Consider the following 23,362-nt stretch of genomic DNA (forward strand, 5'->3'; position numbering starts at 1 on the left):
ACCCCAAAATCTGGGGTAATGCATCCCATTTTATAATGTTGTTGGGCACCTGGACATCTTGATATTGCCCAGCAGACTCAGCTCGGATCAACAGAGTCTTGAGTCATTTTATCCTATGTTCTCAACATGAAACCAGTGTTCCGGTGAGAGATGATGCTACAAAGGCAAAGAAAATGCGCCAAGTCATGCTAATCCAAAGTTAGATAACTTGCGGCCTTTTCATCATAAAGAGCTCGACAGCGTTTAACATTATGACACGAGAAGCCACCCGTGATTGGTGTTACTATCCGACGAGTGCAGAGTACTTCGTATTACACTCCTGAATTGTCTGATGGCCAAGTCCATACTCAAGTACGTAACCGCCATCTCACGACGGCCATTGGCCGTTGACTTGACAGTGTCAATATGTGTCATAAAAGAATGATATTTGCATGCGGTTGGGAGCTTCGATAGTCGCGAACGGGCCCAGTTGTGATTTCCCACGGAATAGATGCTTGGCTCATGTGAGCTCAAAAGAGCGCCTCCTCCCCTTCCCAAATCGTTTAGATGCCCCACGGCGCGGTGTCATCGCGATCGAAGAGCGGGCTAAAAGGGAGGGTGGTGATGTTGATCCCGGAGCTGCAAGCATCCCAAGCAGCCAGGGATTAGGTAAGTAACTAGGAAACTAGCGTTGCTCACGTGATTGCTGATCGTGAGTCGTTATCTTATCTGATCTGATAAGATGGAAGAAAATTATCTGGCCAGCGGAAGGTGGGATGAGAGACACCCCTCTCCTCGCCACGCACAGTACGACACGCTGCTGCGCTCTTCTTTTGTCGAGCTTGCACGTCTCCAGTCGCCAACGTCTCTTCACGAAATTCGGATCGAATAAATGCATATGGGCCTGTTCAATGGATCACGAGGACCGCATCATCCCCAACCAGAGCTCCTCGCCTACTGAGGAGCTAGCGATAAGCGAATCTCTCGTCCCCGCTAGAGAAATCAAGCTTGCAACTACGCTTCAGTTTACATTCGATGGCCTTCTGAATCCTCCTTTACAGCTAAGAGAGGATCCCAAAGAGGGATGTGGCGGCCACATCTGGCCGGCCGGCATGGTACTATCAAAGTATATGCTGCGCAAACACAGCGAGGATCTTCTCGGGAAGAGAATGTGAGTCTGTTCTTTACCCCACCAAAGCGAGCTTGGTGCAAACATATGTCTAACACATGCTGTTAGTGTTGAACTTGGGGCTGGAAGCGGCCTCGTTGCCCTTGCTGTCGCGCGAGGCTGCAAAATCGACTCTCCTATCTACGTCACTGATCAAAAGCCGATGCTGCCGTTAATCGAAGAGAACATCATTTTGAATGACCTCTCGGGTTCTGTAGTTGCTGCCTTGCTGGACTGGGGCGATTCAGACGCACTCACGACTTTACCATCGCACCCCGAAGTTATACTCGCAGCGGACTGTGTGTACTTCGAACCGGCGTTCCCTTTACTAGTTTCCACGCTCGATGGATTAATGGGGGAAAACTCGGTGTGCTACTTTTGCTTTAAAAAGCGTCGTAAGGCGGATTTACGATTTATAAAAATGGCGAGGAAGGTATTTGAAATCACCGAGGTCACTGACGGTATTAACCATGTGGCCTGTAAACACCAGAGTATATTTTTGTATATATTGAAAAGAAAGCCGCAACCGGCTAGGAAGAATAATATATCATCTGACAGCACGTAATACTATTCATCTCGTGTGAGTTAACATACCTAGGCTGGTTTATAGCTTCAAAGCATGTTGCGGAGTAGGTTTGTCTGAAGCAAGCACCTTTTGCCCGCGCATGTCCGTCAGGGTACCGTCTTTCCCAATTACTTTGACGCCACCCTTTCCAAGGCTTGAAACAAGCTGCTGCTTCTTTGCCGCTGCACTATCCGGGTTCTCGAGAGCCTTCATGGCTCTCTTCCGCTTCTTTTGCTTTTCACGTCTCCTATGCCGGAGCTTCTCTTCTCTCGACATCTCATCCTTGGCAATGGCCGCTCCGCCCTTAGTCAGAACTTCTCCGGTGCGGCTCTTATCCCCAGGGGCATACACTTCTTGGGGCGCGAGAGTCCCGGAAGTACTCAAGCCGTCTCCGCCAGAGGGCCGAACGTCTTCCATAACAATAGTATCGGCATCGGCCACCACGCGGATATTAGTAGCTGGCTGCTTGGGTCGAAAATGTAAATTCGAAAGGGTATCCAACTGGGAGCAGATATTGTTCCAGAGCTGTGTGATCTCGTCTCTCTCCTTCTGTAACTTTTCGTCTTTCTTACTGACGTAGTTTCTGTCGGTTGCTTGTAAATGGTCGGCCTCGTAGAGTTCGGCCAGACTCTGTTGCGGTCTTGTTTCATCCAACACGAATTTACTCTTTGCTTCCGTATAGTCGCCTACTCCAGGTGGTGGCCTTCGAATGATATCATCAAACTCTTTAGCAACTATCCTTTGTTTGATGAGGGACTCAATATCGTCGGTTATTTCAGCAGTGATGACTGGAACCGGTTTTCCGACCCGCTCGAAATCCAAATCCTCCTCAATCAACGAGTTAAGAGGCCGATCCACCGCTTTCGCCTCGCCAATTAGCGTCCATTCTTTGTTAGCGACATTAGCGGCCTCTAGCCGACGGATTTCATCCGTTATTTTAGCCCGTGCCTTTTCATGAGTCGATAGGTTGGTGTCGCCCTTTTTATTGGAATCCATATCCTCATTATCGAACTCAGAGTCTTCGTCTTCAAATAAGTCCCGGTGGACGTCCGCCATGGCTCGCTCGACGTCTGCGTCAAGGTCAGTATCGAGGTCGGGCTTTTTGGACTGTTCCTTAGGCCGGGTTCCTTTCTTGGGACGTTCCGAGGCAGGAGGATCAAAAAACTGGTCATAGGTCGCATTTCGCGCATCATCTTCGTCTAGCTCAAGACCGCCGTCCATATCCTCATCTGATAACCGAGCATCTTCATTATCAAAATCGCCTTCCTCAAGCTCATCCTCGTCCACGTCAGAATTGACATCGCCAACTGCGAACGGATCAGCTTCCCAATCAACGTCCTCCTCATCGCTACCAGCAGTATCATTTCTAGCTCGCTTGGCATCCAGATCTTCAAAGAGCAGAGACTGCTTGTTAAACTCGTCAATCGAGAAAAATCCATCGTTCAGGCCATGGCGATCCAAGACAAATGGAGTTGGTTCGCTCCTTTTAGGGGATCGTTTCCCAATTTTTAAGACATCAGTCTCGTCCAAGTCATCACTTCCATCACTCTCAAGCTGTTCTTCATCATCGCGGCCGTCCTCCGCCTCCTCTTCGTCTTTTCCGTCAAGGAGCTCTGATGCATCCTCTGACTGTTCGTCGCTATCCAATTCACTAACCATGTCGGCATCACTTCCATCTTCCTGATCATGCTGGCCATCCCCAGATTCTGAACTTGCGGCGCTGTTTCTGCTCGCATCATCATCCCCCAATCCCAAGCTCGGCGATACAATGGCAACGTGTTCTCGAGTGACATCCGACGAAGTCTTCAATACCCGCTGCGCCTGTTCCCATACTTGCTGCACATTAAACCCATTTATATGTACCTCTTGAAGCTGGAGCTTTTTCGAGCTCGAAGGGCCGGAAGCGGTTTCGGTTCTCTTTCGCTTTTGTCTATTTTGGATAAGTTGCTGTTTCTGTTGAAGTTGTGCGGTGCTAGAGGCAAGCGAATCGAGATAATGTTTCAAGGCAGCCGTCGACTGGGAGAACAGGAGGGCTGAGGGTCCAAGGAAATCTTCAGGTTTCGAGGAGAGCACCTCCGCGATTGGAGCGACCGCCGCTACGTCAATGGTGGGACGCCACGAAGACGAATACGATGCCATTTCAACGTAACCTTCGCCAATCTCAACTGAAAATCGTCTTCAACGAGGATCTGAAGTCCGGTGGTACGGATATGGACTCTGCGACGATCAAGGTCGATGGGAATATGCGACGCTTGACTGAGCAAAATTTCGTCTCCCACAGCGTAATATACGTGTGTTTCTAGAAGACAATCTGTTGCAGCTGCGAACAGCTGCCACCTTCAAGCCCGACACCTTTGCGATATGTGCTGAACCGGCTTAGCTGAAGCTGTCAGGCCAAAATGCTTCGCTGCGATTTCAAAATTTCGGGCGGATTATCGAATCTCCATAGCCGGCTTGGCATCTAGCCATATATGGACTAGCGTCTACGGGTTTCCTCTTCGGATGGCTCTTCAAGCCGAAGCGCCGTTTCTAGTATGGCATGAAGATAGCACAAAATCCGCAGTTGCTATCAAGGCTCTGATCGGTTCTACTATTGGGCCATAACTGAATTCATAGTGGTCTTCATTGCCAGTTGATGTCTGCATTTCAAATTCCGATAGGGCTTACTCAAACATGTCTAAACGACAATGGAAAAATCTGGGATCAGCCTGAGGAACCGTTTATAATAAGAAATGGAACTGGATTCTAAGTAGTGTTTTAGTTGGAAAGTCTGTACAGTACAATCAAGATCCCTCCAGCAGCAAGAGAGTCGGCCTGATCGATAGTCGGTCATACGAATGTTCGGCATTGGTATCTGTGAGATCTGTTAGTTTTATATAAAAAGCGCATCATCCATGTAACGACTATAGTGCTCACCTGGAGGGATATGATTGCTCTTCGCTCTTCGGATACTTGGCAGCGCGGTTGAGGTTGGCGGGGAGTGGTGGTAGCCCATTGGGACCTAATACGCGTGCCCCGTTTCCTTTCTCCGCGTAAAATGCCGCGAGGCCGCGCGATTCGCCCTCCTGCTTAATCTGCACTAATTGTTGCTTGCCAGCATCTCCAGACAGAAGGGCCTGCTCGTTCGGCTCGGCTTTGCTTCCCACTGTAAGGAGCCCGACAACGTCGGCTTGGCTTAACACACTTGGCTGTGGATAATTTCTTCTAACATCTCGCTTCCAGTATGGGTTATCGGCAATGTCGCCGGCGGGGATAGTCACTGGATCCGTATATGATTGTGGTGGGAGGGCTCCGGGGGTCGGATTTCGGAACTGGGCGTTGATGGGAACACCGGTGGAGCGGTTTGGATCAACGGAAAGCATTCTTCGAATCCTCTCCCAGATTCCGTACGATTGAAGGGTGTATTTCTAAAAAGGGACAAATTAGCATTGCCTCTTCGTATCGCCTACCGATCCTGAACTGGGTGTGCGATTCGTTACGTATATACCTCAGTGACGGGAACAACGTTCCCTGCGGCCTTTGCCGCACTCAGCACTCTTGTAGGTCTCATGCTGCTTGACCGGCTACAAATTGATCGCTATCATTCAGTCAGCAGATGCCATGCAAACTAAAATCAGAGCATGAGCGCTCGTATGTACGTACTTGGTATGCTGGTCGTTTACATCTGCTCAAAACCTAAACGTCGAGATGCAGTCCCAAGTAAGTGGATCATTGCGATCCGGCACATCACGTGATATGTTCGCTTGGGCAACTTCCTTCCTTACACGGGATCGTTCGACACGCCTCAGGTGAAGACAAGCGAGGATCGAGTTCGCAGGTAATTGCGTTCAGCAACCAAAGTACAACGCTGCAGAGTACTGTTGCATCCGTGTCCATAAAAAATTCGTTATGACAATTCTTAGGGGCCTTTTGCCCAGACCATGATTGCGAAGGAGATGATCAGAGGCACCAAACACGAACCAGTTTATTTTGCGGCGATAGTTACGGAGCGGAGTAAAGAACAGTTAAATTAAATCACTTTATCGTATCTATTCAATAAATGACTGCAAAAGATAAACCTTCACGGATTGGCGGATAAATAGGGGTATACGTGAGGCGCCCGCGTCCCGCGCGTTGTTGCTGGTCCAAAACAACCTCGACACAACTCTAGCAGATTTCTGGCCCTACATCCTCCATTCCATACAGTGGGCCGGAGACCAATTGCAGCTATCCCAAACATTATTGTTCTTTACGGACTCGAGTTTTACTTCCCCTTCCAAAATGCCAATGGAACTCAGAAAGCGAAAGGCTCCCGCGGAGCCCAAAGACGCGCGTGCCACCAAGAAGAAGGCTGATACCAAAGCCTCAGCGCCCAAGGCGAGAGAATCAAAGGCCAAAGCGAAAGAAACGGAAAAGAGCGAGCCATCACCAAGCCGTGAGCCTCCAACTGTGGGGGCTATTCTCGATCTAGAGCAATATCAAGACGAAGTCCAGCTTCAAGATGCTACCCCCTCTTCTCTGAAGGCGCTCCTAGAGTCAAGCAAAAATGGCGTGGTGCTCTTTACGTATCCTAAAGCCTCTACTCCTGGATGTAAGTCAATTTCAATCATCCAATGCATTGAGTGACGTGCGAGCCACGCTCAACAAGCCTTCGGCGTGCTCGAATCTCCCAATGATACTCGCTGGCGTCCCAGAACGCCGCTCAAAGGGAAGCGGTGTGCTATTATATTCAGCGCCCATAGCAAGCTTTTCTCGGCAATGAATTTCCCCTCTTATCCATGGGTGAATTGCTGACCGTTTCCATTTGAAAGGCACGAGACAAGCGTGCATGTTCCGCGATGGTTACGACCGCCTTTCCTCAACTGGCTTGTCGATCTACGGCTTATCCTCCGACAGCCCGAGCGCCAACACCAAATTCAAGGAGAAACAGAAGCTCCCTTATCCATTGATCTGTGATCCGTCAGCGAAGCTGATTGGTGCCATCGGCCTGAAGAAGCAGCCCAAGGGAACAATTCGTGGAGTGTTTGCTATCGACAAGGCCGGGAAAGTGCTCCTCAACAAAGCCGGAGGCCCTGAAGCTACCGTCACTCTCGTTGAAAACTTAGTGGCTGGGAACTTGGATTCTAATTGAGCCTGAGGTCTCGTGTATGATGGATTACTCCTTTGTAAGGGTGAGTCTGGGTCTTCAGTGTTGTCTGCAGAGGTACATAACTCGACGTCCAGTTGTGAATCGGATTTAATGTATTGACAGCCCGTGTTTGATATTGCGTTTCAAACTGTATTTTGATAGGAATTGATTGAGCCGCGTACAATCTCGCCAAAGTTTTATTCCATCCTAAGAGGTTTGCCCGCCGAATCGATGGCTGAGTATGAGATGCGAATGCCGCCTAAAGCCCTGGGCTTTTAGTGCCCACTTCTCGATTGCCCTTCAAGCTGAGAGGTTCCGTGGATGGCGCCTGGAATGAATACGTAACCTACCATCCTTTACAATATGTAGATGCCTGTTGGCAATTTGTGTCAAACAAATTAATTATCTCTTGTGAAACTCAACCGTATAAATATTTAAACTGAGAGGGTTTTCCATTAATTAATCACTCCGCACGAAGATTTCGTCCTGCCTTCTCCCTCCTGATATCAACTGCGCACAGAAAAGCCGTCTTAGCTGGATGCCTGCATGTGCGTACGTCATTGAGAACTTCCAACCAACGGAAGCTCCAAGTTGCGATTCTCCCGCCAGACAAGCCAACCTAACAATCGAATTTACCCCTCGACACAACACCCCACCGCATATCAATCTTTGTAGCACGTTCCCAACAGGAGATTGCGCTCGATTGCAACAATGAATATTTTCAAATTACAAAAGTGAGTCTCTGTGTTTGTCCAAAGCTTCCCTGAAGGACAAAGGTGGTTTAGGCGGGGCTAACAGGCAGCACCAGGAAGTACCCCCAGTTTCAACAGAATGAAATCTTCGCCCTCCAAGACGCATTCCAGCGATTAGACGTCGATGACAAAGGTTATCTTGATGAGGCGACTGTGATTAAGGCGACTCAACAGTCGGAAAGGCAACCTTACGATGTCGTGCGATCCGCGTTGAAAGAGGTGGAGCTCGATAGTTCACGCCGTGTTGAACTGGAGGATTACGTTGATGTTCGTCCCTCCCTTAACCTGAACACGCGAAATGGATGTCTCACTAAGAATAACTGGTGTGAGCTATAGCTTATATCAAAAGTCCGCAATGCCAGCGCTACTGCACCCCCCGGATCTGGCTCGCCGGCCCGTGGGCATGCCTCTAAAGGCAGTATCGGCGGCAAGATTCACGTTCAGGGTTCATCGGCGAATGTTACGCATACAATCAACGAAGATGAGAGAACAGAGTTCACGAGACACATCAATGCTGTGCTTGCCGGAGATCCGGATATCGGCCACCTCCTACCATTTCCGACGGATACTTTCGAAATGTTCGATGAATGCAAGGATGGATTAGTACTTGCCAAACTTATCAATGACAGCGTTCCGGATACCATCGATGAGCGTGTTTTGAACAGGCCGGGGAAGAAAAACAAGCAACTTAACGCGTTCCACATGACTGAAAACAATAATATCGTTATCAACTCCGCAAAGGGTATTGGCTGTTCGGTTGTTAACATCGGAAGCGGCGACATTATTGAAGTCCGAGAACATCTCATTCTCGGCCTAATTTGGCAAGTTATTCGTAGGGGTCTTTTGGGGAAAATCGATATTAAATTGCACCCCGAGCTTTACAGACTTCTTGAAGAAGACGAGACCTTAGAGCAATTTCTTCGACTTCCACCCGAACAAATTTTGCTTCGCTGGTTCAACTATCACTTGAAGAATGCAAATTGGGATAGAAGGTAGGATCTTATGGAAAGGGGTTGTTAGGTGTGGTCACTGATGTGTTCTCGACATTTCTAGAGTTGCAAACTTTTCTAGCGATGTGAAGGACGGCGCCAATTACACAGTCCTTCTTAATCAATTAGCCCCGGATCTTTGCTCACGCAAACCTCTCCAGACTCCGGACTTACTCCAGCGCGCCGAACAGGTCCTCCAGAACGCGGAATTACTCCAGTGTCGCAAGTTCCTAACGCCAACTTCACTCGTTGCAGGAAATCCAAAGCTCAACCTAGCCTTCGTGGCGAACTTGTTTAATAACCATCCTGGTCTCGACCCGATCACCGAGGAAGATAAGTTTGAAGTGGAAGATTTTGATGCTGAAGGCGAACGTGAAGCTCGCGTCTTTACCCTTTGGCTCAACTCTTTGGATGTTCAGCCCGCCGTTAACTCCCTCTTCGATGATCTTAGGGATGGAACCATTCTTCTTCAAGCCTACGACAAAGTTATTCCAGGCAGTGTAAACTGGAGACACGTTAATAAGCCACCGGCACATGGTGGTGAGATGATGAAATTTAAAGCTGTGGAGAACACAAACTATGCCATTGAACTTGGGAAACAAAATCGCTTTTCACTCGTTGGTATTCAGGGAGCAGACATCACTGATGGACAGCGAACCCTGACACTCGGTCTAGTGTGGCAACTTATGAGGAAGGATATCACCAATACCTTGTCCTCCCTTGCCAAGCGCATGGGCAAGCGTGAAATCACAGACGGAGAGATGATCCAATGGGCTAATGAGATGTCCCGGAAAGGAGGCAAAAGCTCATCCATTCGAAGCTTCAAGGACCAGGTAATTGGTAGCGGTGTATTCCTTCTTGACGTTTTGAACGGCATGAAGAGTAGCTATGTGGACTATGATCTCGTTACCGCTGGACGAACCGATGATGAATCTTATGCAAATGCAAAACTCGCCATTAGTATTGCGAGGAAAATGGGCGCTACAATCTGGCTGGTTCCTGAAGATATTTGTCAGGTTAGACCACGCTTGATCACGACTTTCATTGGTATGTTTCAATACGATCTTCCTCTGTTGCCGTATAACCGGACTAATGGGCTGTTTAGGTTCGTTGATGGCTACCTTTGAAAAGATGTAAGATATCTCTATTTCTGCCGGCGTTCTCATCGTCAAGCCGTGGGAGGAAAGCGAGGTGCCGTGCGATCGAGGACTGGATGCATACTTCTCTTTTAACAGCGTCGAACTGCTCCTCTTACAAGATCATTGCCTAAAAACAATCAAAATTGTATGAAGCCCTGAGCTTTGGGATACCTTGTCACATTTTTGCTTTACATTCACCTGGTTTTTGGGGCAGGCCACCCGGGAGACTTTCCTTCTGACGATAGTATATCCTAGGTAAGTTTCATAGCTGCAGTTCATTCGACCTCAGGCCGGGAATTCCGCGAGTCGGCACTTGGAGGATGCTGAATCCCTGTCCGGTGTAACTTGTCAGCTATGACGTAGTGGGTTGCTGATCGGAGTTACATTCATCGGGAAACTGGTCCGCACTCATTTGGCGATGGGTGCTCCCGGACGCATCTTTTATGCTCAAATGTTACTTCGAGGAGTATATATAATAAATAGTCTTCCTGCCATTTAGTTAGTCGGACGTCCCTGATAAATCTCTATATATTCATACATAAGACCGGAGAATAAGCCGCAGCCGTGATGGCTCCTTCAGATCCCGTAGCGGAGTACGGCTTCACTGCCGTTGAAGCATCGGCGTTGAAGCTTCTTGCTTCACTTCCTTGTCCCTCCTCTCCAGCGCCATTTGTCGCCATTTCCGAGACGCCTATTCCGGACACCCCCGTAGCGAAACGTGTACAGGTGTACGCCAAACGCAATCTGCCAGAACCGACATTCAACCACTCCCTGAGAGTGTATCACTACGGCCTGGCGATAAAGAAATATCGATTTCCAGAATGGAAGTTCACGGATGAAACGTACTTCCTAGCCTGCGTTCTACATGACATCGGCACCACGGAGGAGAATCTGCAGAAGACAAGGATGAGCTTTGAGTTTTACGGAGGCCTACTGGCGTTGGACGTTTTGCAGACGAGTGAAGGGGAAGATGGGGCTGTGGCGCCAAGGGAGCAAGCAGAGAGTGTGGCGGAAGCGATCATTAGGCACCAGGATTTATGTGAGGTTGGTAAGATAACTGCCGTGGGACAGTTGATTCAATTGGCGACGATCTTTGGTTGGTCTCATCGATTGCGGGATGTATTATGGCAAGCTGCTAATGGAGTAATTTAGATAACACTGGTACATATTCTGACCTCGTGAGTCCGTCCACCATCGAGGATGTAACGCGGCATTTCCCGCGTCTTGGGTGGAGCAACTGCTTTGCTGCGACGATTCGCCGGGAAAACAGTTTGAAGCCGTGGGCGCATACCACGGCTTTAGGTGTGGATGAATTCCCTTCCAAGGTGCTGGGAAATAAGCTCATGGCGCCTTTTGAGTAACTTGAACTCATATTATCATCCATAATGTATACAACAGAGTCATAATGGTTAGAGTAGGGTCTCGAGAGCATTTAGTTTCAAACTAATTTTCAATCATCGTGCCCCATTTCATCATTTCAGCTTCAATGTTGTTCATCGTCTCATGGATGACCTTCTTCGATCCTGCTTCTGGGCCTTGAAATGCTTTTCTACACTGGGCTTTCCAAAACTCATATTCTGGCCGTAATATATCTGACCCGGCCGCATAAACGTCATAGTTGCAAAGTTCCCAAAGACGAAGTTGCTGTTCAAAGCCCGGATTTGGTGCTATGAGCGGTCGGTGCTTCCGGGCCACCGAGAGTGCATCCGAATAGGAAAGAGAGTGGTATCTCATCACTGACGAGACGCAATCATAATTAAGGTTATTCTTTTTGACGGCTCGATTCTTTTGAGGATTTATCTCTCACTTACAGTATGCCACAACGATTGCACCGGACCGTGAAATTCCCTGAACGCAATGGACCAGCACCCCGACTGGCTTCTGGGGATCCGTCCCGTCCGGCTTTTCTTCGAGAGCGGCATGAATCCAGTCGCATGCTTGCTTAAGATAGCAGAGAATGTCCTGCATGGGATGATCATCGATGTCAAGGTGCATTGTCGAGATCTTTGTCAGAGTAGTTTCGTCCCAACGTGGTACGTCTTGCTCACAAGTCGCGGAAAGTACGTATTTTATATTGTGAGACCTGAGGAGAAACTGTGAACGTGCTCCAAAGCGGCTTCTCGCTGTGGATTAGCAATTATTCAGGCGTAAATTGAGAGTGGCAGCCTCACTCCGAAATATAGAGACCTGGGATCACCGCAATCGCACATAGATCCGCGTCTTTCAGGGTATCCATTACTCTAGGCGGGTATAAGTGTTGGATTGTCTAGATCTTTAGTGAAAGTATCTTTAGGATGCCGTCGTTAGCAGAACATTTGAGACAGAAAATACCATGTATATATATCTGCACAAAATGCAGATGCCTAATTCGCTTGATTAGCAGCGGAAAAGGAGTTACCGTGAAGACAAAGGTTTCCATCTGAGCGAATAAATTTGAAAAGACACTAGAAACCGTGCTTAACAGAAACGACAGAATTTGAAGCAGTTATCCATGAGAACAATATACATAGCACAAAGTAAGGACCTAATCGTTGCGTTTAATCGGGGTTTTGGGACGTGATGCCAGACCATTTGGGGTGCTCCATGGGTCCAAAGTATCTGTCTCGGTTAGCGATGTGCGGTTTTCCCCCATCTGATCTTCGGATGTGTGGTATCCAGATTCAGAGCATGCTGGCTGGAGGGTAGTGCTGGATTAGCAGAGGTCACAAAGTAAAACGCGTAGTTGGGAAGGATTGGATGCGAGAAGCATCAGGCTTGGCCATTCGACCCAGGTTGGCTGCTTGGTGTGGAATGAGACTTGCTCATTCAATATTCAAGGGAACCAATCATGGATTTCCTATTGCTGCCTGTAGCAATGAGATGGTAGGCATTTGCAATTATGCAATGAACTGGAAGAGCTTGGGTGGTTGAGGAGAATTGGCCTCGGATTATAAAGTCGGTTCGCTCACCAGTTAACCCCGTGACCTGCGAGAGACGCGTCGAGGAGCGGGACGGAGAATCAACGCTTGGGCTCATCGGTCAGCGCAAGCACGATTACATTTTTTGGTGCTCCGTACCGCATACCATCAAGACAAAACCGGATGTTCCTTTCACTTATCATACATCAGCTCTAGCTTCTCGCTATAGTCGCCGACACCATGGCCACTACAAAACGCCGGTCCGCCCAGAACGAAATCTCACCTGGCGATAGCAATAGCGACGAGGGTCACCAGAGGAAGAAAGTAAAACCTGCTACTGCACGGCCGCCGACCACCACACAGGAACCCAATACAGATTCAAATGGCGACCCGTACTGGGAGATTTCACGTCAACGACGCGTCACTGTTTCGACTTTCAAAGGTAGAACAATGATCAATGTGCGGGAATACTATGAGAAGGATGGGCAGGATTTACCCGGTAAAAAGGTGGGTTTTTCTTTTATATGTTGGTGTCACTTGATACGAGGTTGCGTTGATGGAATTTGGAAGCTGATTGCCAACTGAAGGGAATTTCTATGACCTTGGAACAGTTCAATGCCCTCGTCAGTTTGCTGCCCGGCATTGAGGATGTTGTTAGACAGAAAGGCGGTGTCATTGAAAGACCGAAATACGGCGACAGCGGGGAAGAAACCGACGAGGACATGCAGGTGGAGAAGGCAGAGACGGCTAAAAAGATCAAGATCTCACCCGAGAAAAACATTGAAGCAACAAGTGAGGAGAGTGAGGGAGAAAACTGAATGGTCTCCTTGATCAAAGTCATGTTTGCGGCGTCATGGAATCTTTGCACTTTGGATTCACGTTATCAATCTCACGGTGTTCACAGGGAATTGGCCAGGTTACTTCTAAAGTTGGTATATCAAATACACACTTTTCATTCACCTCCAGCGCTCCGTTATCGTCTATTCTGGTGCTACCCAATGTGCCATGCAACCCTCTCACATGCTGGTTTCCTGTGTTTCAGTACGGCTTGCCCATGATCCTCCCTTCCATGCATGTCGAGGATCTTGTTCCCTCCGGATCGTTTTTTGAGATCCAGGCGTTCCCCACCCACCACCTCCAGGCGTGTTGACAATGATTCTTTCGCCTGGTTTCATTTGTGCAGTGTTCTTCGCGCCCAAATTTACACGTCTTTCTTCCCAAGTTTCAGGACTATCCTTCCTGGGAACTTTACGAACCCAGATATTTTGCCCACATTGAGCGTCCTCACCTCCGTTGAGGCCATAAGGATGATAAACCCTACGCTCCGAAAGGATGGACACCTGAACCGGGATTCTGAACTCGATGTCTCGGATTACTCCATCACCGCCGCGGTGCTGGCCTTCCCCCCCGGACCCCGGTCTTATGCTAAATTCCCGGAGCAGGACGGGGTATCGGCGCTCGAAGACCTCGGCATCCGTGATGCGAGTGTTCGTCATGTGGGTGTGCACGCCCGATGTGCCTTCCCAGTCCGGACCGGCGCCGCTGCCGCCGGCAATCGTTTCATAATAACCGAATCCCTTGGTGGCTGTTCCGCCGTTGAGATTGCCTCCGAAGCCGAACGTCAGGTTGTTTGTGTCTCCCTGTGATGCGGCGCAGGCCTGGAAACATTTCAGAATAACGTCCGTCACTCGCTGGCTCTGTTCAGGAAAAAAAATATGTTAGCTAAGGCTACAATGAGCGCCTGGGGGTTAGTATTAGTTTAGTAGCACGGTCTTACCGTTAATACGTTGCCTCCAACAACTGCGGCCTTTTCGGAAGGTGAAAGGAACGAATTCTTCGGTATCTTGACCTCGATCGGTTTCAAGCAGCCTTGGTTGAGAGGAATATCCTCCGAGATAAGACATCTCAGACAGTATATAATAGCAGAGTAGGTGACCGCTTCAGGAGCATTGATGTTCCCTTCCGTCTGATTAGCATTGTCGGCATCGTTTACTATCGGGTGTCCGTGACTTACCATAGACTTCTGGACCGGTGCCCTCAAAATCAAAAGTTGCTCGACCGTTTTCGGCATCAATAGAGATCTTGAGCTGAATGGGACTTCCATCGTCCATGTAGTCGACGGCCGTCAGGTCAGCTCCTTCAAATCTCTTGCTGACCGTTTTCAGCAAGTTACGAACGCTGAGCTCGGCATTCTTTTGAATGCTTCTCATATAAAACTGAACCACCTCCTCCCCATAATCCTTAATCAATGCCGAAATCAGACCGATGCCCTTCTGATTTGCAGCAACTTGAGCCTTTAGGTCATTCAGATTGTCTGCAAGGCACCTTGTGCCGCTGCAGCCCGGGTATTGTGCTGGTTCATGATATAGAAGTTCTGTGATGCGCTCTTCGTTGAATTTCCCTTCAGACACCAATTTCTCGGATTTGATTGCTGCACCCTCTTGGTATAACTCCCGGGAATGTGGCGGCATTGAGCCTGGAAGGATACCTCCAATATCCGCTGTGCTTTTTGATTAGAAGATTGATATAAATGGAAGAGAGAAAGGTGAAAACATACCGTGATGGGCCCTTGAGGCAACATAAAAAATGATATCATCCCCATTGAAGGCAGGTGTGATTACTGTAATATCAGGAAGATGGGTCCCTCCGAATTCAGGGTGATTGGAGACAATCACATCGCCGGGCTTCAGTTTTCCCTTCCAGATATTCGCTTGTGTCCGAACACAAGTGGACATACTTCCAAGATGCACAGGCAAATGCGGCGCATTCGCAACAAGCCCTCCATCAGAATCAAACAAAGCACAAGAATAGTCTAACCTTTCTTTAACATTTGTGCTGACGCTTGTTTTTTGCAGTGCTCTACCCATCTGCTCTGCAATTGCCATAAATCGGTGAGAGAAGACGCTCAGGAGGATCGGATCCACGCCTTTCACACTTGGTTTGGAGTCCGATTCCTCGGAGGAACCAATGTTAATGACAACATGGGTCCTGAGAATCAAAGCAGTGGCTCCGGGGGTGATCACCAAAGTTTGTGTCCCATCTGCAAGGATAGCAGGTCCGTGAACGCGATCATTCACTTCCAGGGTTTCAAGCTTGAAAATGGGGGTATCACGGCGTCCGCCTTCGAAATACACCTGTCTGGTGCCGTATCTCTTAGAGGAATCTACGTCGTTCGGACTGAACTCCTTCAACTGTTCGTCCACACTCTTTCCAAGGTCATCAAAACTTCTACCAATAGCTCTAACACGGACATCGTCTACAATGATATCACGATCTGGAAGGGTAAATCCGAATTCTTGTTCATGTTGTTGAACGAATGCCCTTCCATAGGCCCAATCATCATTTCCTTCTGCATCCTGTGAGCTTGGATTGATGATCATCAAGGCGGACTCCGTTCCTCTGTATCGCATATTTAGGTATTCTTCAAACACGATCGACTCGTCTTTGAAGCCTTGATCCTTTAGTCTCTCGACTGCCTTCTTTTTCAGTTTGTCCATCTTCTCTTTGAGCTCTTTTCGCACAGTCTCATCGTTGGACCATACTTTTGACTCTGGAACTTGACTCTCATCCACCACATCGGCCAAAGCCATGCCGTACGCCGAAAGGACGGAAGAATAACGGTGCACCAGGACCTGCTTTATACCAAGACTAGTTGCAATGGCAACGGCATGTTGGCCACCCGCACCTCCAAACGTCGCAAGGCGATGCTTGGAAGCATCGTGGCCCTTCGCCTCCGTGAGCGAGCGAATTGGTCGGGCCATCGTCTCATTCGCAACTTTAATGAAGCCGTAAGCAACCTCATCGGGGGTCATTTTCCTATCTCCAGGGAGTTCTGCGTTGATTTCAGCAGTGATTTCCTCAAATAGGCGTGAGCTCACGTCTTCGTCAAGGCTTTCATTTTCACTCTTGCCAAATATTTTAGGAAAAAAATCTGGTAACAATCTTCCTAGAAACAGATTTGCATCGGTGACCGTTAGAGGCCCTCCTTTCCTGTAGCAAGCAGGGCCCGGATGCGCGCCTGCTGACTCTGGGCCAACCATAAATAGTCCATTGCGATAAAATAGACGTGAGCCTCCTCCGGCAGCTACGGTGTTGATGTCCAACTGGGGGGACTGTATCGTCACGCCGGCAGTGGTGGTTTCGAAGACATGTTCATATCTCCCAGACCCATACCTGCTGACGTCGGTACTTGTGCCGCCCATGTCGAACCCGATCACGGGGATATTGGTTTTTGGGTCATAGCTAGTCAGAGCGTATCCCACTACTCCGCCGGCCGGGCCTGATAGGATGGCACGTAGCCCGGAGAATTCGCTAACGTCCACCAGTCCACCATCCGATTGCATAAACTCACAGCGGGCTGCATCGCCCGCGGAGGAGTTCTTGACACTCTTGACACCCAGGCCACCCTGGAAGCCCGCCTGGAAACTTGAGATATACTTCTTAATCGTTGGCGTTAAATAAGCATCAGCACAAGCAGACGTGGCTCGAGGAATTAATTTGATCATTGGCATCAATTCGTGGCTCAAACTGATATGACTGAAACCAATATCCCTGGCAACTCTCCCAACAAGGGCCTCGTGATCTGGGAATGTGTATCCGTGCATCAAACATACAGCAATGCTTCGAAAGCCCTCGTCGTAAAGGCCTTGCAGCTGATCTCTCACTGCGTCTTCCGAGGGCGTTTGTAGAATTCTAACAGCCTCTGAGGACAATCCCCGCACGATCTTGGCCCCGGCGGGAGTCTGATCCCGCGGAGAGGTCGAGGTGACGTATCGTGTGGGATCCTCTGCGTAGTCTTCTAGGGTAACTCTTTCATCGATCTCGACCACCTTCTCATAGAGAACATCCGGTCGACGGATGGCGAGGTCGAAGATCTTGGGCCGCGACTGATTGCCGATTCGAAGACAGTCCTTGAAACCCTTTGTCACGACAAGGGCCATGCGCTCACCTTTTCTCTCCAGAAGGGCATTCGTGGCCACGGTGGTGCCCATTCGGATGCTCTCGATACCGGATGTATCGATAGGCTCCCCACGGGGTATTTCCCGGCCCTCGAACTTCGAGAGCAGGCGGCGAATGCCTTCGAGTGGTGCATCGGAATAGTTGGAAGGATCCTCGGATAGAAGCTTAATGATGATATCGTCCTCCATCCTCCCCGTGCCGGGGTTGCCCACGCAGTCGGTGAAGGTACCACCTCGCTAGACATCGCCGTTAGTAACCCACGGGAATTATGCTTTTTTACCGGAACGTTGAAACGGTATAGGGAGATATGGGCGACTAACGTCGATTGCGATGCGGATTCCATTCCCTTGCCTTGCAGCCATGATGGAGCGTAGAGGGTCAGAGTTTTATTTTAAGAAAAGAAAATAAAATAAAAGAAAAGAAAACGAAACCGAGAAAGGACAGGACAGCCAAGGCCGGGTTCAATATGATTTCGTGAGGCCGAGCCGTTGGTTTACAGGCGAGCAGGATGCGGTTGACGGCGATGAGGGGCGGCTTTGGTCTTCCCCCCACCGAACAACCAGCGACGAGCCAGTGAGTTAAGTAACTACCTGTTAGTTAACCAGCTATTTCCGGCGCGACGAACGTCCGCTTCATTCAGCAAAACCCCAGCATAACGCAAGTCGATGATCGCAGCGTTCTTCGAGAGATGGCAAGCTTCGTCCAGCCCTGCTGTGCATCATGCATGCGCGGTGCTCTTCCTGGCGCTCGCTCGCCCGCTCTCGGCACGGCACCCGGGCTTCAGGCGGACTGCGGCCGGTTGGGTTTAACCTCCCTGTCGCTGGCCGAGTGCAGGTCTGCTTGGCGGCTCGTCCGCCTCTCCCCACTGGCGATGCACTAAACTAACTAACTAACGGGTTGGCTAGCGAGGTTGGTGAATGCCAGCTAGTCGACTCTCTCTCTTTCTTCCCCCCCCAGCACCGCTCGCGGAATCAGACTGGCGAATTTCGACTTTGTCTCTGCAGGTCCCGTCGTACTCCAACCCACACACGGCATCCTGTCACATCCCGCCGCCTTCCCGTCCTCTCTCGCCTGCCTTCGTGTGTCACCCCGTTTCAGCGATCGACGCCTGGATTGGCCTAAACGAAACCCCCCTTCTGCCGTCTTCAAGGGCTTCGTCACCCGATCGGGGTTCCAGCGCCTCCCATCGCCAGTCCCCGACCACCGTAGGCCCCAGGAGGCTGCCGTTTGACAACGGCTGTTGCGCAGTATTAGGTACGCTCTTGCGGCACTCTGGAATGACGGAAGCTGGCTCTGGGCGACTGAATTGTTGATCGATTCGACCCATCCTCGCTGGTGGTGGTCATTACTTGCCCCTGGATCCGACACTTGGCATTCTGTCGTCATCTCATCCGGCCAGGGACGATTTTTTTATCGATGTCAATGCCGTGAGAAACTGGGCGCCTTCGTTGGTCCATGTGTGATTCCCTTAAACCTCGCCAGTGTTACTGCTATGAACGATCGAGCACGAGGCCCATCGCCGTCGCCTTGAACAGTCGATGACCATGCCCGTCGAACCGTCCCGGCCCAGTCCACGCTCAGATCTTCTCGTCCTCCAGTCACCACTCTCACGTCAGCACCACATGCCCTTGCTATGCCCAGAATTCCGTATTGACGAATAGCGCTTCTGTTACTTTTCGACTTGTCAATTTCTACAATCCTGGATCCGCTACAGCGTTCACTGTGTTAGCCTGTGTGGAGCTCTTGTCATTTCGAAATGGACGCCGCTCAGGAACGAGAACGTAGTCGACGAGGCTCATCGCAAAAGTCCATGCTATCGAAGGCTCTCCAAAAAGCTAATACGGCCGTGCTCCTGGATAACGCCGCAAACTATGAAGGCGCCATCGATGCATACTCGGATGCCTGCGATCTTCTTATGCAGGTAATGCGCCGCACTGACGGCGGCGATGAAAAGCAGAAACTTGAAGAAATCGTAAGGATTCCAACATGCATGCAGTTAACTTGAGCACCTTTTCCTTTTGAGACTGACTCCAGCGGTGACCTTCAGCGTACTACCTATACTACCCGAATTACTGAACTTCGGCGACTTGGTCTTTCGTCCAGATCGGGTGGGAAAGCGTTGCCCGAAAGGCCTTTGAGCGATGAATCCTTGTCCCCTAGTGCATTTTCTTTCCGATCCGATGTCCATGATGAGTTGGACGAGGATGACCCATATGTTATCGAGACGGCAACTGCTACTCGAATACTCAATAATCCTTCTTATATGACCGACCCTTCTGAACCACGCACCTTACCTCCCTCACAGATTCCTCCGCGTCGGCAGTCTTTATTACCTTCAGCATTTGACGACGAAGTTCGTTTTTCTAGACCCAAAAAGCCCAGCTTGCTCCGTGCAGGTTCATCCTCAAACCTACCGACGCTGGCCGAACAATTGGATGAAAGCTCTCTTTCCGGTGATAGAAACTCGGAGGGTAACGCGTTTCACCATCAGAGTCCCTCACGAGATCCACCTCTACCTCCCCGTACGGTTAGCCAGCAATCAGAATACCGAAATCAATTGTCCTCTCACTTACAACCGGACTTCAACAACGAATCTACCTCCTGGTTGGATAATGGTGATTCCGGGGGATCTTCGGCTTCCTCCCTTCGCTCGAGGTCATCCTCTCTCTATCTACGAAAGAGAGATCGCATGGCTAGCGGAGGAACAGAGGCTGCATTCGATGCTGCACTGGATGCGGCCGTAGAGGCAGCATATGATGAGGGGTTGGAACCGGCCGACGATTCAGACGATATGTCAGCAGATGATGATATAGTTTTGAATGTGAGAAGAAACGTGGAACGAGCTAAGCAAAAAGTTCGTGAGGCTGAAATGGAAGCCGAAGCTATCTCTGCTAAGGAGAGAGAAACGAGGCGGATTCAAGAGGAAGCTTTTCATGGTAACTACGGCGCGTTAAACGCGAGCTACGAAGATGGAGAAGCGGAAGAGGAGGAACTAATATTGGAAGAAATGATGGATGTCTTCGACTTTGACTTGCAATCCAAGTCGGCCCTACCACGGCAGTCTGGCTCCAGTGGGTTTTCAGGCCGAACTTGGGGAAGTTCGATAGCGTCCAACGCTGCAACTACCGGAACATCACTATCTACCCTTGCAGAAGAAGAAATTCCACCCACGGATATTAAATTAGCTGAATCATCACAGAATCCTCCACCGTCACAACCGTCCTCCACCGCTCCGGCTCCTTCTACACCATTGCCACCTCCACCAGCACCCCCACCACCACCTCCTCCACCTCCTCCGCCTCCTCCTTCTGCAGCACTGCCATTTAGTCTCCCATCCTCCCTACCACCTCTTCCAACACCCACCCAACCCACAATCACACCTAATAGTCCGGTGGCTCCCAGTGTAAGGGCAAGGCGACTGTCTGGCTGGAACGCAAAGGAATTATCCATCGAAACAAATGGACGATTGCCGCTAGGTGCCGAGGCTCCTCTTACGGTCCCTGGGTCAAGAACGGGGCACATGTCACCGTCCCTACTACCCAAAGATGTGTCCACAACTGGGTTTACAGCTCCATGGCAAAATACAGAACCCAAATCCGCTTTCCCAATACAGCGTCTGAAATACAACCATGCTGCTGCAGGCTCAGCTGAATCCCTTCCAATACAGTCCCCGGTGGCCCCTTTCCCAGATTTGCAAGCAGACGAGGATGAAGATGACAGTATGGATCATCGGTCCAGTGGCCATACAGTTAGCAAAGTAGCTTCCGCACCGGACACGTTAAGAAAGGATACTATATTTTCACAATCCAAGTCGGCGCGAGGGAAACAGTTATCCATCTCTACTGAAGATACCGGCAGGGTCCCGGAGAGCCCGTTGGTATCTGCATTTCCTGCTTCCATGCGAAAAGGCCCCCATATGTCTGTCTCAACTGCAGGAAGCCCGTCTGTTGGGGCCCCTCACCATATTTTTGATGGGACGTTTCATTCCGCAATGGCACCTGGTTGCCCCGACTCATCTACCCCAAACCCCCCTGCGGCTCTGGAACCCTGTCCCCAGTCATTTTTGCTCCGTCCATTCTGGCTAATGAGATGCATTTATCAAAGTATCACTCATCCGCGGGGGGCTTATCTAACAACGAAACTTTTTGTTCCACGGGATGTTTGGCGGGTGAAGAACGTCAAGCTCAAGGCGGTTGAGGAAAAGATCTCAAATTGCGATCTTCTCACGGCTGCATTATTGAAAGTAGCGCAAGTTGACACCAACGATGCTGACGCAGTTCTCGAAGAAATGCAATCCCTGGATACCATTCTCGATCAGGTTCAATTGGCATTGTCAAAAAAGCTAGGTAACGAAGTCGGCGTCAATGGTGCGATGCACCTCTTCAAATCAGCATCATCAGAGGATTCTTCGACATTTAGCGAGCAGTCTTCACGATCATCGAGTGGGGGAAGTAGATCTTACCTCACTCCGTTTAGAAAATTGCGGTCAAAGAGCTCGGGGCCTAACGCCGGACCGTCTACCTCTGCGACTAAGGAGGCTAGCAAGGATAACCTAACCATGCACTCGTTGCCGATGAATACGACGTTAAATTTACGTGCCCCAAAACGAAATTTGCCGGAATTGAAATGCACAGGACCGAATGCTAACTACATGAATGCATTGGCAAGATTGTGCGATGCTGCGCAGGTACTTGGTAAGTTTATATCTTACGGCTTTTACCTTTCCCTTTGATGTATGCCATATACTGACCGCGGTCACATCAGATCAAATTGCCCGGCAAGTCGAGGACCCTGGGTTAAAGCACACATCCGAGACACAAGTGGGTCTAGAACTATGCGCACGCCATGCTGCGGAGTTTTTTGGCTTTTATGTTTGTCGATTTGCTCTGAATGACATAGGATTGATGATAGATAAATTCATTAAACGTGGGAGCGAATGGGTCTTGGTTTAAGGTGTGAGCTCTTTTTTTGGCTTTTCCTTGTTCCCGGGCTTTTTTTTTCTATTGGGGTATCCTTTTTGGTTGGTATTTTTGGTTGCTTTATATTTGATTATTGAAAGATAATATAGTAATATATATACACTAGATAGGGGGGTGTATGATGTATGACTTTGAATATGAAGTGATGTTCGAGGTTTTAGGCGTTATTATTGTCTGTTTGCTGGTATCATTTTCCAATTTATCAAAGCGATAAGTGATAATGGAGTCTTCACTTGTAATATATTTGTAAATGCAAATGCCAGAAACACAATGTTGCTACTTATGCCATGATAGAGTTCACAACAGTTAAAGCTAATGCGATATTTCGCGAGGACAAGGGGAAGAGGGACAGGGAGATAATGACTTCGGGCCGGATTCTGGTTGGTGCCGGGCAGCTAAGGCGCAGCCGAGAAGCTCACGGTTCGGGCCGAGTTTCGGCCCCGTGGACCCGTTCAACAATACCAGCAGCGACCGACGAAAGACCCACAACTCCTTCAATTCAATTCCGGGAGCGATCATTTCTCGCACGCAGTACGGAGTACTCCGTAGTCATTCTGAATTGTATTGGTTGGAGGGGACATTGCCTGATGGCTGGTCTGGCGAAGGTCCTACGAGTTAGATCAATAAAAGTACAGGAAAGCGAATAGTGAGAACCACCACATTTCCTATATTAAAAAAGCAAAGGCTCCTCTAAGCCGCTTCGATCGCAAGGTGAATTTCGTGTCCTAGTTTTAGGTATACTTCGCATCCATGGTGATTATTTATGATGTAAGACGGCGTGGCAGAGGATACCGGCGCCCTGGCTATCCCAAACTTTGGGCGCGTAGC

General features: G+C 49.5%; 11 protein-coding genes across 14 annotated transcripts; 7 read left to right on the forward strand and 4 right to left on the reverse strand.

Annotated features, from left to right (window-relative positions):
* Positions 1-431: 431 nt before the first annotated feature.
* CIMG_00969 (uncharacterized protein) lies at positions 432-1,740 on the forward strand (the record flags this gene model as incomplete). Its single annotated transcript, XM_001247197.2, has 3 exons — positions 432-648; positions 745-1,150; positions 1,217-1,740. The coding sequence occupies 3 exons, from the start codon at positions 432-434 to the stop codon at positions 1,710-1,712; spliced, it is 1,119 nt and encodes a 372-aa protein (XP_001247198.2). The 3' UTR covers positions 1,713-1,740.
* On the reverse strand, positions 1,587-4,073 carry CIMG_00968 (U3 small nucleolar RNA-associated protein MPP10). The gene has a single exon (XM_001247196.2). It carries the CDS (start codon positions 3,849-3,851, stop codon positions 1,752-1,754), a length of 2,100 nt encoding a protein of 699 aa, XP_001247197.1. The 5' UTR covers positions 3,852-4,073; the 3' UTR covers positions 1,587-1,751.
* A 249-nt stretch (positions 4,074-4,322) lies between these two features.
* CIMG_00967 (NADH-ubiquinone oxidoreductase 21.3 kDa subunit) lies at positions 4,323-5,374 on the reverse strand. The gene is made up of 4 exons (XM_001247195.2): positions 5,355-5,374; positions 5,200-5,289; positions 4,629-5,119; positions 4,323-4,566 (listed from the first exon to the last, which is right to left on the reverse strand). Exons 2-4 carry the CDS (start codon positions 5,260-5,262, stop codon positions 4,542-4,544), a joined length of 579 nt encoding a protein of 192 aa, XP_001247196.1. The 5' UTR covers positions 5,263-5,289; positions 5,355-5,374; the 3' UTR covers positions 4,323-4,541.
* A 127-nt stretch (positions 5,375-5,501) lies between these two features.
* Positions 5,502-6,981, forward strand: CIMG_00966 (peroxiredoxin Q/BCP). The gene is made up of 2 exons (XM_001247194.2): positions 5,502-6,282; positions 6,503-6,981. Exons 1-2 carry the CDS (start codon positions 5,973-5,975, stop codon positions 6,820-6,822), a joined length of 630 nt encoding a protein of 209 aa, XP_001247195.1. The 5' UTR covers positions 5,502-5,972; the 3' UTR covers positions 6,823-6,981.
* Positions 6,982-7,283: 302 nt separating this feature from the next.
* Positions 7,284-10,194, forward strand: CIMG_00965 (fimbrin). 3 transcript variants are annotated; one of them, XM_004445798.1, is made up of 6 exons: positions 7,284-7,553; positions 7,628-7,838; positions 7,908-8,563; positions 8,625-9,607; positions 9,666-9,844; positions 9,955-10,194. In XM_004445798.1, exons 1-5 carry the CDS (start codon positions 7,531-7,533, stop codon positions 9,695-9,697), a joined length of 1,905 nt encoding a protein of 634 aa, XP_004445855.1. In that variant the 5' UTR covers positions 7,284-7,530; the 3' UTR covers positions 9,698-9,844; positions 9,955-10,194. The 3 variants fall into 3 exon arrangements, with proteins under 3 accessions (XP_004445855.1, XP_004445854.1, XP_004445856.1); XM_004445797.1 differs by having other exon boundaries at positions 9,666-9,693; XM_004445799.1 differs by having other exon boundaries at positions 7,293-7,553; positions 9,666-10,175.
* Positions 10,167-11,166, forward strand: CIMG_00964 (cyanamide hydratase family HD domain-containing protein). Its single transcript, XM_001247192.2, has 2 exons — positions 10,167-10,795; positions 10,852-11,166. The coding sequence occupies exons 1-2, from the start codon at positions 10,267-10,269 to the stop codon at positions 11,058-11,060; spliced, it is 738 nt and encodes a 245-aa protein (XP_001247193.2). The 5' UTR covers positions 10,167-10,266; the 3' UTR covers positions 11,061-11,166.
* Positions 11,050-12,482, reverse strand: CIMG_00963. 2 transcript variants are annotated; one of them, XM_004445800.1, is made up of 4 exons: positions 12,031-12,482; positions 11,871-11,965; positions 11,511-11,815; positions 11,050-11,435 (listed from the first exon to the last, which is right to left on the reverse strand). In XM_004445800.1, the coding sequence occupies exons 1-4, from the start codon at positions 12,031-12,033 to the stop codon at positions 11,143-11,145; spliced, it is 696 nt and encodes a 231-aa protein (XP_004445857.1). In that variant the 5' UTR covers positions 12,034-12,482; the 3' UTR covers positions 11,050-11,142. The 2 variants fall into 2 exon arrangements, with proteins under 2 accessions (XP_004445857.1, XP_004445858.1); XM_004445801.1 differs by having other exon boundaries at positions 11,871-11,971.
* A 216-nt stretch (positions 12,483-12,698) lies between these two features.
* Positions 12,699-14,278, forward strand: CIMG_00962 (RNA polymerase II transcriptional coactivator). The gene is made up of 2 exons (XM_001247190.2): positions 12,699-13,103; positions 13,184-14,278. The coding sequence occupies exons 1-2, from the start codon at positions 12,837-12,839 to the stop codon at positions 13,412-13,414; spliced, it is 498 nt and encodes a 165-aa protein (XP_001247191.1). The 5' UTR covers positions 12,699-12,836; the 3' UTR covers positions 13,415-14,278.
* Positions 13,354-17,917, reverse strand: CIMG_00961 (5-oxoprolinase; the record flags this gene model as incomplete). The annotated part of the gene is made up of 5 exons (XM_001247189.2): positions 13,354-14,293; positions 14,374-14,555; positions 14,611-15,096; positions 15,154-17,791; positions 17,876-17,917. The coding sequence occupies 5 exons, from the start codon at positions 17,915-17,917 to the stop codon at positions 13,613-13,615; spliced, it is 4,029 nt and encodes a 1,342-aa protein (XP_001247190.2). The 3' UTR covers positions 13,354-13,612.
* Positions 17,918-18,279: 362 nt separating this feature from the next.
* On the forward strand, positions 18,280-18,786 carry CIMG_00960 (uncharacterized protein; the record flags this gene model as incomplete). Its single annotated transcript, XM_001247188.2, has 3 exons — positions 18,280-18,389; positions 18,461-18,468; positions 18,560-18,786. 3 exons carry the CDS (start codon positions 18,280-18,282, stop codon positions 18,784-18,786), a joined length of 345 nt encoding a protein of 114 aa, XP_001247189.2.
* Positions 18,787-19,311: 525 nt separating this feature from the next.
* Positions 19,312-22,649, forward strand: CIMG_00959 (uncharacterized protein; the record flags this gene model as incomplete). Its single annotated transcript, XM_001247187.2, has 3 exons — positions 19,312-19,527; positions 19,603-22,249; positions 22,320-22,649. 3 exons carry the CDS (start codon positions 19,312-19,314, stop codon positions 22,505-22,507), a joined length of 3,051 nt encoding a protein of 1,016 aa, XP_001247188.2. The 3' UTR covers positions 22,508-22,649.
* Positions 22,650-23,362: the final 713 nt, after the last annotated feature.

Source organism: Coccidioides immitis (assembly GCF_000149335.2).
Source record: "Coccidioides immitis RS genomic scaffold supercont3.1, whole genome shotgun sequence".
In the NCBI taxonomy this organism is placed as follows: Eukaryota; Fungi; Ascomycota; class Eurotiomycetes; order Onygenales; family Onygenaceae; genus Coccidioides; species Coccidioides immitis.

Coding starts and splice junctions, on each gene's coding strand:
- CIMG_00968 (XM_001247196.2), bottom strand. CDS start 3,851: ATGGCATCGTATTCGTCTTCGTGGCGTCCCACCATTGACGTAGCGGCG.
- CIMG_00966 (XM_001247194.2), top strand. CDS start 5,973: ATGCCAATGGAACTCAGAAAGCGAAAGGCTCCCGCGGAGCCCAAAGAC. Junction 6,283..6,502: donor TAAAGCCTCTACTCCTGGAT/GTAAGTCAATTT, acceptor TCCATTTGAAAG/GCACGAGACAAGCGTGCATG.
- CIMG_00962 (XM_001247190.2), top strand. CDS start 12,837: ATGGCCACTACAAAACGCCGGTCCGCCCAGAACGAAATCTCACCTGGC. Junction 13,104..13,183: donor AGGATTTACCCGGTAAAAAG/GTGGGTTTTTCT, acceptor TGCCAACTGAAG/GGAATTTCTATGACCTTGGA.
- CIMG_00964 (XM_001247192.2), top strand. CDS start 10,267: ATGGCTCCTTCAGATCCCGTAGCGGAGTACGGCTTCACTGCCGTTGAA. Junction 10,796..10,851: donor TCAATTGGCGACGATCTTTG/GTTGGTCTCATC, acceptor GGAGTAATTTAG/ATAACACTGGTACATATTCT.
- CIMG_00967 (XM_001247195.2), bottom strand. CDS start 5,262: ATGAGACCTACAAGAGTGCTGAGTGCGGCAAAGGCCGCAGGGAACGTT. Junction 5,120..5,199: donor ACGTTGTTCCCGTCACTGAG/GTATATACGTAA, acceptor GTCCCTTTTTAG/AAATACACCCTTCAATCGTA. Junction 4,567..4,628: donor GAGCAATCATATCCCTCCAG/GTGAGCACTATA, acceptor CAGATCTCACAG/ATACCAATGCCGAACATTCG.
- CIMG_00963 (XM_004445800.1), bottom strand. Junction 11,816..11,870: donor CCAGGTCTCTATATTTCGGA/GTGAGGCTGCCA, acceptor CACAGCGAGAAG/CCGCTTTGGAGCACGTTCAC. Junction 11,436..11,510: donor TGCAATCGTTGTGGCATACT/GTAAGTGAGAGA, acceptor GCGTCTCGTCAG/TGATGAGATACCACTCTCTT.
- CIMG_00965 (XM_004445798.1), top strand. CDS start 7,531: ATGAATATTTTCAAATTACAAAA. Junction 7,839..7,907: donor AACTGGAGGATTACGTTGAT/GTTCGTCCCTCC, acceptor TGTGAGCTATAG/CTTATATCAAAAGTCCGCAA. Junction 8,564..8,624: donor AATGCAAATTGGGATAGAAG/GTAGGATCTTAT, acceptor CGACATTTCTAG/AGTTGCAAACTTTTCTAGCG.